The sequence below is a fragment of the Uranotaenia lowii genome, chromosome 3 (genome assembly GCF_029784155.1).
Source record: "Uranotaenia lowii strain MFRU-FL chromosome 3, ASM2978415v1, whole genome shotgun sequence".
Taxonomy (NCBI): Eukaryota; Metazoa; Arthropoda; class Insecta; order Diptera; family Culicidae; genus Uranotaenia; species Uranotaenia lowii.
The window spans coordinates 35491147-35503685 of NC_073693.1; the positions used below are offsets into that span (position 1 = coordinate 35491147).

The 12539-nt window shown below is 35.5% G+C and overlaps 1 protein-coding gene across 1 annotated transcript in view; it reads right to left on the bottom strand.

The window, feature by feature from the left end:
• Positions 1-942: 942 nt before the first annotated feature.
• The window catches only part of LOC129754445 (uncharacterized), an 86158-nt gene continuing 74561 nt past the window's right edge, over positions 943-12539 (bottom strand). The window contains exons 2-4 of the mRNA XM_055750532.1: positions 9525-11397; positions 9367-9461; positions 943-1816 (exon numbers count right to left, since the gene is read on the bottom strand). Of these exons, the coding sequence (XP_055606507.1) occupies positions 1258-1816; positions 9367-9461; positions 9525-11397 (2527 nt within the window). The 3' untranslated portion in view covers positions 943-1257. The remainder of the gene's footprint in view (positions 1817-9366; positions 9462-9524; positions 11398-12539) is intronic.

A 12539-nucleotide genomic window follows, 5' to 3' on the forward strand; every position in this document is an offset into this window, starting at 1 on the left:
AATTTGAAATTTGAAATTTGAAATTTGAAATCTGAAAGTTGAAATTTGAAATTTTGAAATTTGAAATTTAAATTTGAAATTTGAAATCTGAAATCTGAAATCTGAAATCTGAAATCTGAAATCTGAAATCTGAAATCTGAAATCTGAAATCTGAAATCTGAAATCTGAAATCTGAAATCTGAAATCTGAAATCTGAAATCTGAAATCTGAAATCTGAAATCTGAAATCTGAAATCTGAAATCTGAAATCTGAAATCTGAAATCTGAAATCTGAAATCTGAAATCTGAAATCTGAAATCTGAAATCTGAAATCTGAAATCTGAAAACTGAAGTCTGAAATCTTAAATCTCAAATCGTTAGTAATTGTTATTGTAATTTTATTGAGTAGCGGTAAAATTAGTGAATCTGAAATCTGAATTCCTTGTTTCAATTATGAAATTAAAGTTCTTATTTTTCTATGCCTCATTTAAGTGCACAATTTAATAATTTCATGATGCATATGTCAGATTTTTAGAATATAATCTCATTCTTTTCTTCCTTTTTCCTGAATTTCGATTTGATAAAAATGAATTATGTATTCTCAATTCGGTTTTTAAAAGGAAGTCAGATTGGTTATCCCCAAATTTCTTTCATTTGAATTATGATTTCATTTTTGGAACTTTCATTTCCTGTCACAGGATTTCAAAACTCCCTATTCTGACATCCAGGCTCCAAAATTCTCAGTTCTTTTTCTGTATTCGGTGTTCTGAGTTCTGAATTCTTAATCTGTTTTTCGGAAACAATCTCTGTTGAATGTTGTAAATTAATCTAAAATCTTTTTTTTATATGTTTAAACAGCCGTTTAATACACCGTTTGATCACTTTTTCCATATTACGAGGGATTTGTCGGATATCATTAAAACGAATAATTCTCTTAACACAGAAAATTTATTTTATTCTCACAAACACAATGGCACGAACGATGTACTATGAAATCAGGGTGTTGTTAGTGTTGATTTATCAACGGTAAGTAACAGTAACCGAGGCTATTACAGACAAATTTCCTGGTTTTGATTCCTTACTTTTGTATACAAAATTATGGCAAAATATAAATATGTTTTAAAAAATTAAAATACCTATTTACATTAATTTACACCATTTGAAAAAGGTTCAAACTTTGTTAGACAATTGAATCCACCTAACAATTATCCAATATATGCTACATCCAAACTTTTTTATTCGAAACATAACCTACAAAAATGTTAGTTCCAAATTACCTTCATAAACTAGTGGTAGCCTGTAACTTAAAATACCTGTTCCTACTTTCCGCTTCATGGATCGTCCCTCTCCTATCGTCGATCGAGTAGCAATTACTCATCGAAGGCATACTGCCGTATCCACTTTTAAGCCTAATGAATCCCCAAATGAATGCCATCAAACTGGTCAGAATAATGATCGCCCCTAGTCCTTCCAAAACCATTCGACTAACTCCGACCGAGGGAAGTCTCGCTGCGGCATCCTCGGCCAACCGCATTCGGTCGAAAGCCGTCAGTTCCGGATTCTGATCTTCAGCACGATCCTGTAGCATATCGTCGTAGTAGGATCCATCCTCCGTATCCGAGTCATCGTCTTGGTGATCACTTCCAGCAATTCGGTCCAAATCTGAGATGTCACTATTCGAGGGGTAATTTTGAGCCGCATTTGCAGGGAAAAGTTCCTTCTTGATGGATCTGGATTTTGTGCGGTTGACGATCGGAGCCGGAAGAATTGTCACCTGACACGCACCCAGAAATTCGTCCTTGGAAATGTCCTCCTTCATGATCAGGCAGAATTTGTAGCTGGAAATGGGATAAAAATTATGAGATTAGATCAAGCTTACTAGAGTTTTTGAACCAAATATTCAACTTTTTCTTAAAAATTAGGCTAAAGTTTAAAGCTCTTGGTTATAGGATATCAAAAGCAAATTTTATTTTATGATATTTGGTTTAGTACTTTATTTTGTTCTTTGAATTTTGATCTCTCTCCATTGGTGATTAACGAATACATATTTATCTTTTTAAGCAATATCTTGCATATAACACAAAATTTAAATTTTCTTCACAGGTTTAAGCAATGCTCACAAGAGCAGATTTTTCTTCCTAGTTTATTTAGCTCGTAATGTGCAGATTGAGTTTATCTTCATTCCAACAATATAAGTTTTTTTTTTTTAATTCAAATGAATCTTTATTAAAGGCCTTTTACTTTTACAAGTTTTATTAGACCGTGGGTCAATTATATAAACTGAATGGGGAAGAGTTAGGATTTAGGAAGGGAAGAGGAGTGGGGGTAAACTTTATTGCGATTTGCGCTTCGTGAGCGAGTTAAAATCGAACAGTTGTCGCCAACTGTGTGAAGATGCTGATCTTCCACTTTATCGATTGGAACGGAAGGGGGTGGCTGGGAAGTGATTCTTTTCCTAGGGGGGGAATCAGATTCCAACACAGGGCTTGGAATTTTGGTGACTGCAGTGAAGTGATCTCTCTTCAGTTGTTGCTTGGTTTTTTCCTGCTGCTGGTGATTATCTTCTTTTTGTTTCGGTTCTCCCTGTTGCGGCGCTTGCTGGTTTGGTTGTTTTCTACGGTGCGTATTGTGTTCTTCAATTTGTCGCTTAACGACATCGGCATAAGATGAGTTGGTGCTATTTTCTTCTACTTTTTTGCGTGCGGCTGTCAGCGTTATTTCTTGATCGGTTTTCAATTTTAGAGCGGTGGATTCAAACATCCATACTGGACATGACCTATCAGTAGGCGAGTGGTTTTGTTTGCAATTGCGGCAGAATTTTATTTTGGTGGTGCAATTTGCGCTATCGTGATTTGATGAACAAATTGTAGGTACAAGCGATCTGGTTATGACATCTAATTTTTGGGTGTCCGTAAGTCAAACATTGCCGGCATAACATCGGTTGGGGATAGTAGGGTCTTGTTCTGACTCTCAACAGTCCAAAATTTATAAATTCCGGTACGACGGTACAATTGATCGTTAACACAAGGGTTGATGTGTTAACGATACCAGCTGCTGTCTTCTTCGTTATGCGGCGAACATTTATTATTTTCTGGGGAGCAAGCTCAACCTCAATTTCTTTTTCCTTCATATCATCAACTTCATTGCAAAATACAACGAATTTGCGCGAGTTAAGCTCCGGATGGCGACCAATTTCAATTGGCGTGCCATCTTTTAAAGCGGTTAACGTAAATAGCTTCCTACCTTGGTCCTTGCTTCTAATTTTGATGACGTACCATGCCTTGCGCTTCTCGTAGTAGCCTCCTTCCACCTTTCCAGCGTACTCCTCTACTGATCTCCCAATAACGAAAGGGTTTTTGGGAAGTGTATGGCCTGGTTTAGCACGTAAAATCATGTAATAAAGCCTTCCTCGCAGGTTTTCTGTGTCCATCCATTCGGGAATGGTCCGACCAGGATTGTCTCCTGGAGAAGGACTCATCACTGCTTCACTTTTTCACGCATCCAGTAAAAAAAACAATTGCTTTTCGATCCGAAACTAGCACACTCTTGAAAATGCGACTGATCGCCTCGAAAGCAGAGAGTGAACTCCCAATATAAGTTGATACGTACAAAACTAAAAAAAACAGTTCTGCGTTGATGATTTCCAAGGTTCGTAGAAAAAAAAAACACGGCAACAGAACAAGTTCCAAACAACCGGGTTCCCAACAACTTTTTTCAAAATTCAGGAAACCTTGAAAAAATCTTGGGACTGGAAAAAAACTCAAAAAAACAACGGCGGATTTTACCTGTAGATTCGAAAAAATATTTTCCTGTAATTTGTAGGGATTACTGATAATGTCCTGCAAGCTTGACAAGTTGTTCGGCCAAGTTTTGTAGAAGTTCTGAACTTGTTTCCCAACCCAAAGATTATGTTATAACAACTTTTATCAGTTGTGTTTCGAAAGCTAAAAGTAACTCAACATTTATTTCGAAATTGTTAACATGACCTAACGATCATCACGATCAATTATTGAAATTGATCATGTACGACGAATAACTCTAGCTAGTTATGATATTTCGGAAGCCTGTATTAACGATTTTTGTGGCAGCTCATTAGGGCTCATGGGCATCGATGGTGAGATTTTTCATATCATCTGAATTTTCCATAAAAGATCGGTCTACACACTTCATATAACTTTTAACATATTGTTTGCAAAAAGTACACACAAGGTGATAAATTGAAAAAAAAAATCGATCCACGATGACAATAAGGACAAATTATAGTAATAATTTGATTCGGGATATCAATATTCTTAGTTCGAGACTTTAGTTCGCATTTTTGTGCGTCTGTGGAATTGTCATTCCGGATTTCAGGGGTTAAAAAGTGTCACAATATAGGATGAATTTATCAGAAAGAGTTTAAACTCCTGAAAAGATCCTATAGGAAAACATCTACTGGAAATCTAATCCTACTGAAGTTTTTTGAAGGTTGAAACTAAATGGTGGCCCCATAGAGTTCATCCATCCGAATTAAGACCCGAAATTCACCAACTACAAATTCCTAGCACGATCATGTCGTTGTTTAATCCGAATAAACTGTAAACACCAATTCCCGTCACATCGACATAACTATTCATTGAAGTGATCTCCAAACTGCCCTCTGCTGGATGCAGTCCGGCCCATATCGGTGATGAAAATCGGTATCAAGATTTAGATTCTGAGAAATTCTGAGCTTTGCCATCAGCTTGATGATCTGGCGTAACCGTTCAAGCTGAATGTAGCAAATTTGCTAACCAAATGGCGTCTTTTACAGATCCTTTTAGCGAAAGTTCTTGTACCAGCATCCACTGAAATATGCCTGAACCGAATCATCCTGCTGAAAATAGATGATCGGAAATCATATCAATTCACCTTTTCCACGATCCCACCACTTTCCTAATCCGCTCTTGAGTTTCAATATGACACTGTTTGAAGTTTGGCGGCTTGTAACTTTATTCGGGTGCGACCAAATAAATTTTTTTTCGGAAACTCTCAATGTATTGTTGAAACCTTTAGTGTCAATTTGACGCTTAAACCGCTATTTCTCTCTTGTTTCTTAACCTATTTTTAAAAAAAAATATAGTTTTGGAAACCTCGTAATGTAACTCAAATATATTTCCCAAACAACATTCACCTACAACACTTCAGTTTCCCGTAATTCAAAGTCTAAGAAAAAAATCCGAAAAACATGATTAGGATAAAAGAGTGTAGATCAGCTAGAACATCCGAAGAAAAAATTTCTCTTAGTGTCCTAGAAAGCTGAAGTAGCACCCAATGATATATTTATTTTAAATTTTTTAAGATCATGACCAAAAAAATGTAAAAAAAGGGTGTTTAAACAGTACTTTTCAATCAATGAACTGTCAAAATTGTTTAAGTCTCACCAGATAAATTTTGAAAAGAAGATTGAAAAGCTGACGTAATATGGCACATTTTTTGCATTTTAGAGTGTCAAAATACGAAACACAGAATTTTTGACTAATTTTCAGAGATAGTTTTTTTTTTACTTTTTGTCAATTTGCTTTTTTTTCAGATTTTCTTGCAGTAAAATTCAACTTTACTCTGGATTTTGAATATATTAAAGCAAGATTTCCGCAATAAATTTATATTCATATACATATACTTTATATTTATATATTTTTTATATTTTTGTAAAGTATCGCAGCGCTTCATAATCTGTAATTACACCACTAGAATCGGTATAAAATTAACTTTCTGGTGAATATAAATTTATTGCGAAAATCTGGAGATAATATACCTAAAATCCAGCGCAAAGATGAATGTTTATGCAAAAAATTTGAAAAATTGCATATGGACAAAAAAAACTTGGAGGACAGCTACTTGTGAAAATTCGTCAAAAATTCTGTGTTTCATATTTGACAACCTAAAAATGCAAAAATTGCCAAATAACGTCAACTTTTCAATCCTCTTTTCAAAATTTATCTGCTGTAACTTTAACACTTTTGACAGTTCATTAGTGAAAAGGGACGGTTTTTACACCACTTTTTTACATTTTTTATGGTCATGATCTTGAAAAATTTAAAAAAATATATCCATATATGTAACGTATAGCTTATAATTCCAGCATTCTTGGACAACAATTAAAATTTTTTGAGCATTCCGTCGCTGATCTACAGTTTTTCGTCCAAAACGATAGCGGAGAATGGAGATACTTGATCCCTTTTTTATCCCTTTATGGGAAAATTTTACAGATCGCCGTCTTTTGCATTTTCTGACAGCGTGTAATTTCATGTTTATAAGCTGCAAAAGTTAGAGACATGAACCCGTAGAGAAAATAGAAGCGTTTTCGTGGGACTAAATAAATTGTGATATTTTGAAAGATAAAGGAGACTTGAAACAGGGTGCCCTAAGCTTTGGCAAGAATCATGCAAAATCTAAATAAAAGTTCCATCGACATTTTTATTTTCATTTCACAGTTTATGAATTTCAGACAAAAAAAAATTCTAAAAGTTTGTCTACCAACCAATATTTATTGCATACTTCAAGGCGCATTTTTTTTGAGTCCGTTTTATCAGAAAATTATTGGATGAATATTAGTCATTGGATAAATATTGATAATTTCGTGCTTAGCAATGATTAACATACGTTCCGAAGAAAAATATATTGTTTGGATTCGAGGGATCAAGTGACCCCAGCACATACAGTGAGCGAAATAAGAATAGCACCACTATGTGTTTTGCTTGTTAAAATATGAATGGTTGAAAATTACGAAAATTTTCTTCCACAGATTGTTCTGAATTGCTTAACGGATAAATCAAGCATAAGTTTACTTTTTTTGGACGTAGCAATTGGCGTTGAGGACCAATAATGTGAAAAGAAGTGCGAAATAAGAATAGAACCACTTGAGTTTTTCTAACAAAAACAAGATTATTTTCAAAAATTTACTGTGTAAAAGTGAATTATAATGCTTCTACGAGTTATTTGAATAGATAACTACATTTTAGGAGTTTTTCAGAATTCCAAAGGATTTCAAAGGTTTTAAAATGGGGGTTTTAAGAGATGCTCCTCTAGCGTTAAAGAATTAAATATTTGAGCTGTAATTCTTCATCAAATTACTAATTTTCTTCATTAAAATGACGTGAAATGATGAAACAAGCATTCGGGATTAATTTTTAATCAGAAAAAATAGGTTGGAAATCAAAAACTTTGATTTTGTTCAGTAAACCACATTTTTTTCCAGTTTCAAGTCGTAGATGGCAGCACTATCTTGCAGTTAACACCAAATTTTGTCTCAATACTGATTTTCCAAGTTTATTTAGGCCCATATTCATCATTTTGAGGTATTTTCCCATTACAGTTTTGTGGAAGTTCACGCTGCAGAATGCTTTTCCGGATTTGCAAAAGTATCATCAGCACAAAAATGTACATCCGCCAATATTCCTGCTCATCTCAACTTCCGATTCAATTGCAAATCATACCAATAATACCAAAGTATAACTTTATTCTGATAATTGGTCCAAAAAACTCACTTTTAGTGACCTTAAGCAATTCTATTTTTTTTTTGGATTTAGTGATCTTAGAATTTCCAAAGCGTTCACACGGTATATGTATTTAATTTTTGACCAAAATCGTCCAGCACTCCCTAATTAATCCCAGATATTCGAAAATGAGCGTGAATTTGGTTTAATGGCAAGATAGTGCTGCCATCTATGACTTAAAACTAGAGAAATAGTGTTTGATTATTAAAAAAACACTAGTATTTTTGAATTCCAACCTGCTTTTTGGATTCAAACTCAGCCTAAAATCTATGTTTCATCATTTTGCATCATACTTATGAATGTTAATGAAGAAATCAAGCAGTTTAATAAATTTTCCAGCAGTAATTCCTTAACGCTAGAAGAGCATCTCTTAAAACCCCCATTTTAAAACCTTTGAAAACCTTTGGAATTCTGGAAAACTCCTAAAATGCAGTTATTTATTCAAATAACTCGTAGAAGCATTATAATTCACTTTTACACAGTAAATTTTTAAAACTAATCTAGTTTTTGTTGGAAAAACTCAAGCGGTTCTATTCTTATTTCGCACCCCTTTTCCACATTTTTGGTCCTCAACGCCAATTGCTACGCCCAAAAAAAGTAAACTTATGCATGATTTATCCGTTAAGCAATTCAGAACAATCTGTGGAAGAAAATTTTCGTAATTTTCAATCCTTCATATTTTAACAAGCAAAATATTTACATAGTGGTGCTATTCTTATTTCGCTCACTGTACATTTTGGAAAACTTTTTCTTAACAAAATTGAGATTTTACTATAGCTTTGAAAAAAAAAAAATTTTAGAAGTTCATAGCAAACTCTAACGATTGACATATTGAGATAAATATTTTTATTTCTTTGTGTGGGAAACATTTTAAAGTGGTACAAAAGATCGTCAAGTCACATTTTGTTAGATTTTTCGAACAAAGTGCAATAACTCAAAATATAATTTTTGGGTTTGATTGGTTTCTGGAACATTTGATTGATTTGACATCTGGAACAAAGATTGTAAGACATTCCAGTTTCGAGATACTGCTGAGCAATCAAGTATCCCCGGGGATCAAGTATCCTCATTCTCCCCTACATTTAGTCAAAATCGGTTGGGAAACAAGAGAGATATATTGGCTTTAGTCAGGAGTGTTAAATTGACACTTCAGGGAATGCAACGGGTAAAAATTTCTGGGACGAACGAGGGTTTAACCACTGACCATACTGACTTGTCACTCGATTTCGTTTGTTGGATATTTCTTTCAGCAGTATGCAATGACGATCCTTGAGTGCGCATCGATCGCTTTTAATGAAATGCTATCCCAGTTGGAAAATGACACCCAACTTTCAAGGAAAAAAGGCAATTTAGATGATACAATCGTGCTAAACAGGTAAATCTTTCCTTCAGGGAATTTATTGTCAAATTTCACAAGGTTCGCAATACCGATAGGTGGCAAAATTAGACAGAAGATGATAAGATTTTTATTCTAAGTGTCATGTCAGTGTCATCAGTGGTTAAACTATGATCAACAGTAGACCGCTCACTCTTGAATCGACGTAGAAGCATTTAGAGATTGCTACCTATAACATTGCCAAGTTCAAATTTTTGACAACATTAAAAAATGTGGAGTACCGGGTCAGGACCCTATCGAGGTCCAAATCCATACTGCCGCACAACTGCCGTGACGACTACCTAGATACAATAATGGTCATTTGTGCTAGCGTTTGCACACCATCGCTCATATAATCTCTTTTACCGTGAGAGCAGAAGCATATTCTAGGATTCCAAAAAAAGTATTACAAATTAAACACCTTTGGGTTGGTATATAGCCACTTTGTAACGATGTGTAGTTGTATTTTATTCTCATACAATATTTCTGTACATACCTGAGCTCACTCTGAAAATCGTATGCGCCAATCAGTTTGGTAGAAAACACATAATCTGTAGCATTGGCTAATTCCGGTAGCTGGATACAAAAAACCTAAAAAATAAGAAAACCTGTTAAATAAAATTTAAAGATTCAGATTGACATTGACTAAATTACCTCCGAGTTAAACAAAATATTCTCCGGATCATCGTCATGAAAAACGTACACAAAGCGACAGGAATATTCATCGGTTTGCATCCGCCAGTGCAGATAGACGTCACTTTCATCGGTAAAATTGATACTTTTCAGCTGAACCTCACTACCAATGTCCCTCACGTAAGACTCGTTGTTCTTAAGCTTCAACATAACTTCGATGGTTTTGAAGGTACCGGCATCGGATCGATCTTTCCCGTTGGCGTTGCAGTTCATCTTTTCCGCTGCTACTTGTAGGAAGGAAGCACCCTCTAGGTGGGGTGGAGTGGCACAAACTGCTCCGAGGACGTCTTGAGACGCAATACGTGAGGTTGCAAGCCATTCGGCGAATGGTTTCATGGAACAATCACAGGCTAGGGGATTGTTCTCCAGCGATAGACTGTGAAGTTCCGAAGCGTTGTACAGGGCATTCTGGGCTATGATGGAAATGTCGTTTCCGTCCAGGCGAAGTTCTTTGAGGGACGGCAGCGGTGAAACGACGTCCGTCGTGAGAGCTCGGAGGAAGTTGTGGGTAAGGTCTAGGACTACAAGGCGGGGCAGGTGTTTAAGAGACGAGCCGGATATCGCTACGATTCCGTTGTGTCCCAGGTCGAGAACTTGCAGTGAAGCTAATCCGGAGAAGGCGTGGTCCTGAAGTACGTCGATTTGGTTGTGACGGAGAGAGAGCATCTGCAGATACGCTAGTCCTTCTAGAGCTCCGTTTTGGATGCTGGTGATAGAGTTCTTGTCCAGATTTAGTATCTCCAAACTTTTGATCATTGGTAACGTTGTGTTTTTCAGCGGTCCTCGAATGGTGTTCTCTCGCAGATCTAGCTCTCGGAGGTTGAGACAAGCCTCAAGTGCTTTTAGACTTTGGGGAGCTTCGCCGAGACGATTCGCGTTTAACTTTAGGTGAACCAGATTTTTCAACGGGATAAAGCTTTTAGTTGAGATGATCGATATTTGGTTTTCACTCAGCTCTAGGTATGAAAGCATTGGTACCGGGACGAAATCTACGTTCTGAATAATTTTCAGTCTGTTGTTGGAGAGATCGAGTCTATCTAGAAGAGGAATCGATACCAATGCTTGTGTTGGGACAGCTGTTAATGCGTTGTTCGGTAAGCCTAGAACCTGGAGGGATCCTTTGATGCCTGCAAATGCCAATCGATTGACACGTTTGATCTCCCCGGATGAAATAACCAGTCCCTGTAGGGATACATTGTCGAAAATGTTTACATCATTGATAACTGTAACATTTTTCAAGGTACAATCCAGCAAGGAAACCGGATACTTCGAAGATCGCAGCCCATCAGCCACCAGCTCCAGACCATGCATATCACCCACGCACCTCAACGTATGAGGCATATCACATCCGCATTCCAAGTTACGGCTTTGACTAATGTTGGGACACCGCCAGTCGGCCATAACTGCAACCGGGGTCGGTATCACTGCTGCCGATTTCTTCTCGAATCGTTTCTTCCCACTGTCACCCTTGTTGAAGTACTTTGCCGTTTTGAAACGTAATCCAAAAGGATCTACGGTACTGCTCGGCGTTTGTTGACTTGGCGCTACTCTTTGGTTAGTGTTAATGCTACTGTTACTGTTAAGGCTACTGATTACGGCTAGGGGGACGGGAACGATCCGGACCGTTTCCGTGTCCAATAATGGTTCAACGGTTGTTGTTGAAGGTGACGTTGAACTGACGATCTCGGGAACTTTTGGGAACTGAGGAGTATTGATCGAGGATCCTGTTCCTCCTTCTCCTCCTCCTCCACCGGCGATACCGGCTGTCATGAACTCGGCTCCTTGGGCAATGGCTAGCAGGTAAGCCGTGACTAGACACATGACTATGTAGAATCTGCAAAAGGTAAAGAGAGGAAAAAATCGGTCAGAAACAATCTCAATCCCTCAAAAAGGTATTTTTTTTTAGAAATTTTTACTTTATTCTACGTAAAGCGTATTGCTTATAACTGCATAATTTATTCAATGGTTACTAATAAATTGAGCCAATATATTTCTCCAATTTTTCTGCTTATTTCAATAGAAATTACTGATGAAAATGTGATGTATCAAAATAGTTTCGGAATAAATGTGACATATTAAAAACTTATGAATATAATCAATAGTCGAATGCTGTAATCATTAAAGTGGCAGCGAAAAGGCTCATGTCAAATATAGCAAAAGATCATGATCAAGATCAAAATGATAAAAATGGCCGAAACGACAAAAATGACAAAAAATACAAAAAATGACAAAAATTACAAAACGACAAAAATGGCAAAAATGACAAAAAAGACAAAAAAGACAAAAAAGACAAAAAAGACAAAAAAGACAAAAAAGACAAAAAAGACAAAAAAGACAAAAAAGACAAAAAAGACAAAAAAGACAAAAAAGACAAAAAAGACAAAAAAGACAAAAAAGACAAAAAAGACAAAAAAGACAAAAAAGACAAAAAAGACAAAAAAGACAAAAAAGACAAAAAAGACAAAAAAGACAAAAAAGACAAAAAAGACAAAAAAGACAAAAATGGCATAAATGACACAAAAACCAAAAAATGACAAAAATTACAAAAATGACAAAAATTACAAAAATTACAAAAAATACAAGATATACAAAAATTTCAAAAATGACAAAAATGACAAAAATGACAAAAATGACAAAAATGACAAAAATGACAAAAATGACAAAAATGACAAAAATGACAAAAATGACAAAAATGACAAAAATGACAAAAATGACAAAAATGACAAAAATGACAAAAATGACAAAAATGACAAAAATGACAAAAATGACAAAAATGACAAAAATGACAAAAATGACAAAAATGACAAAAATGACAAAAATGACAAAAATGACAAAAATGACAAAAATGACAAAAATGATAAAAATGACAAAAATGACAAAAATGACAAAAATGACAAAAATGACAAAAATGACAAAAATGACAAAAATGACAAAAATGACAAAAATGACAAAAATGACAAAAATGACAAAAATGAC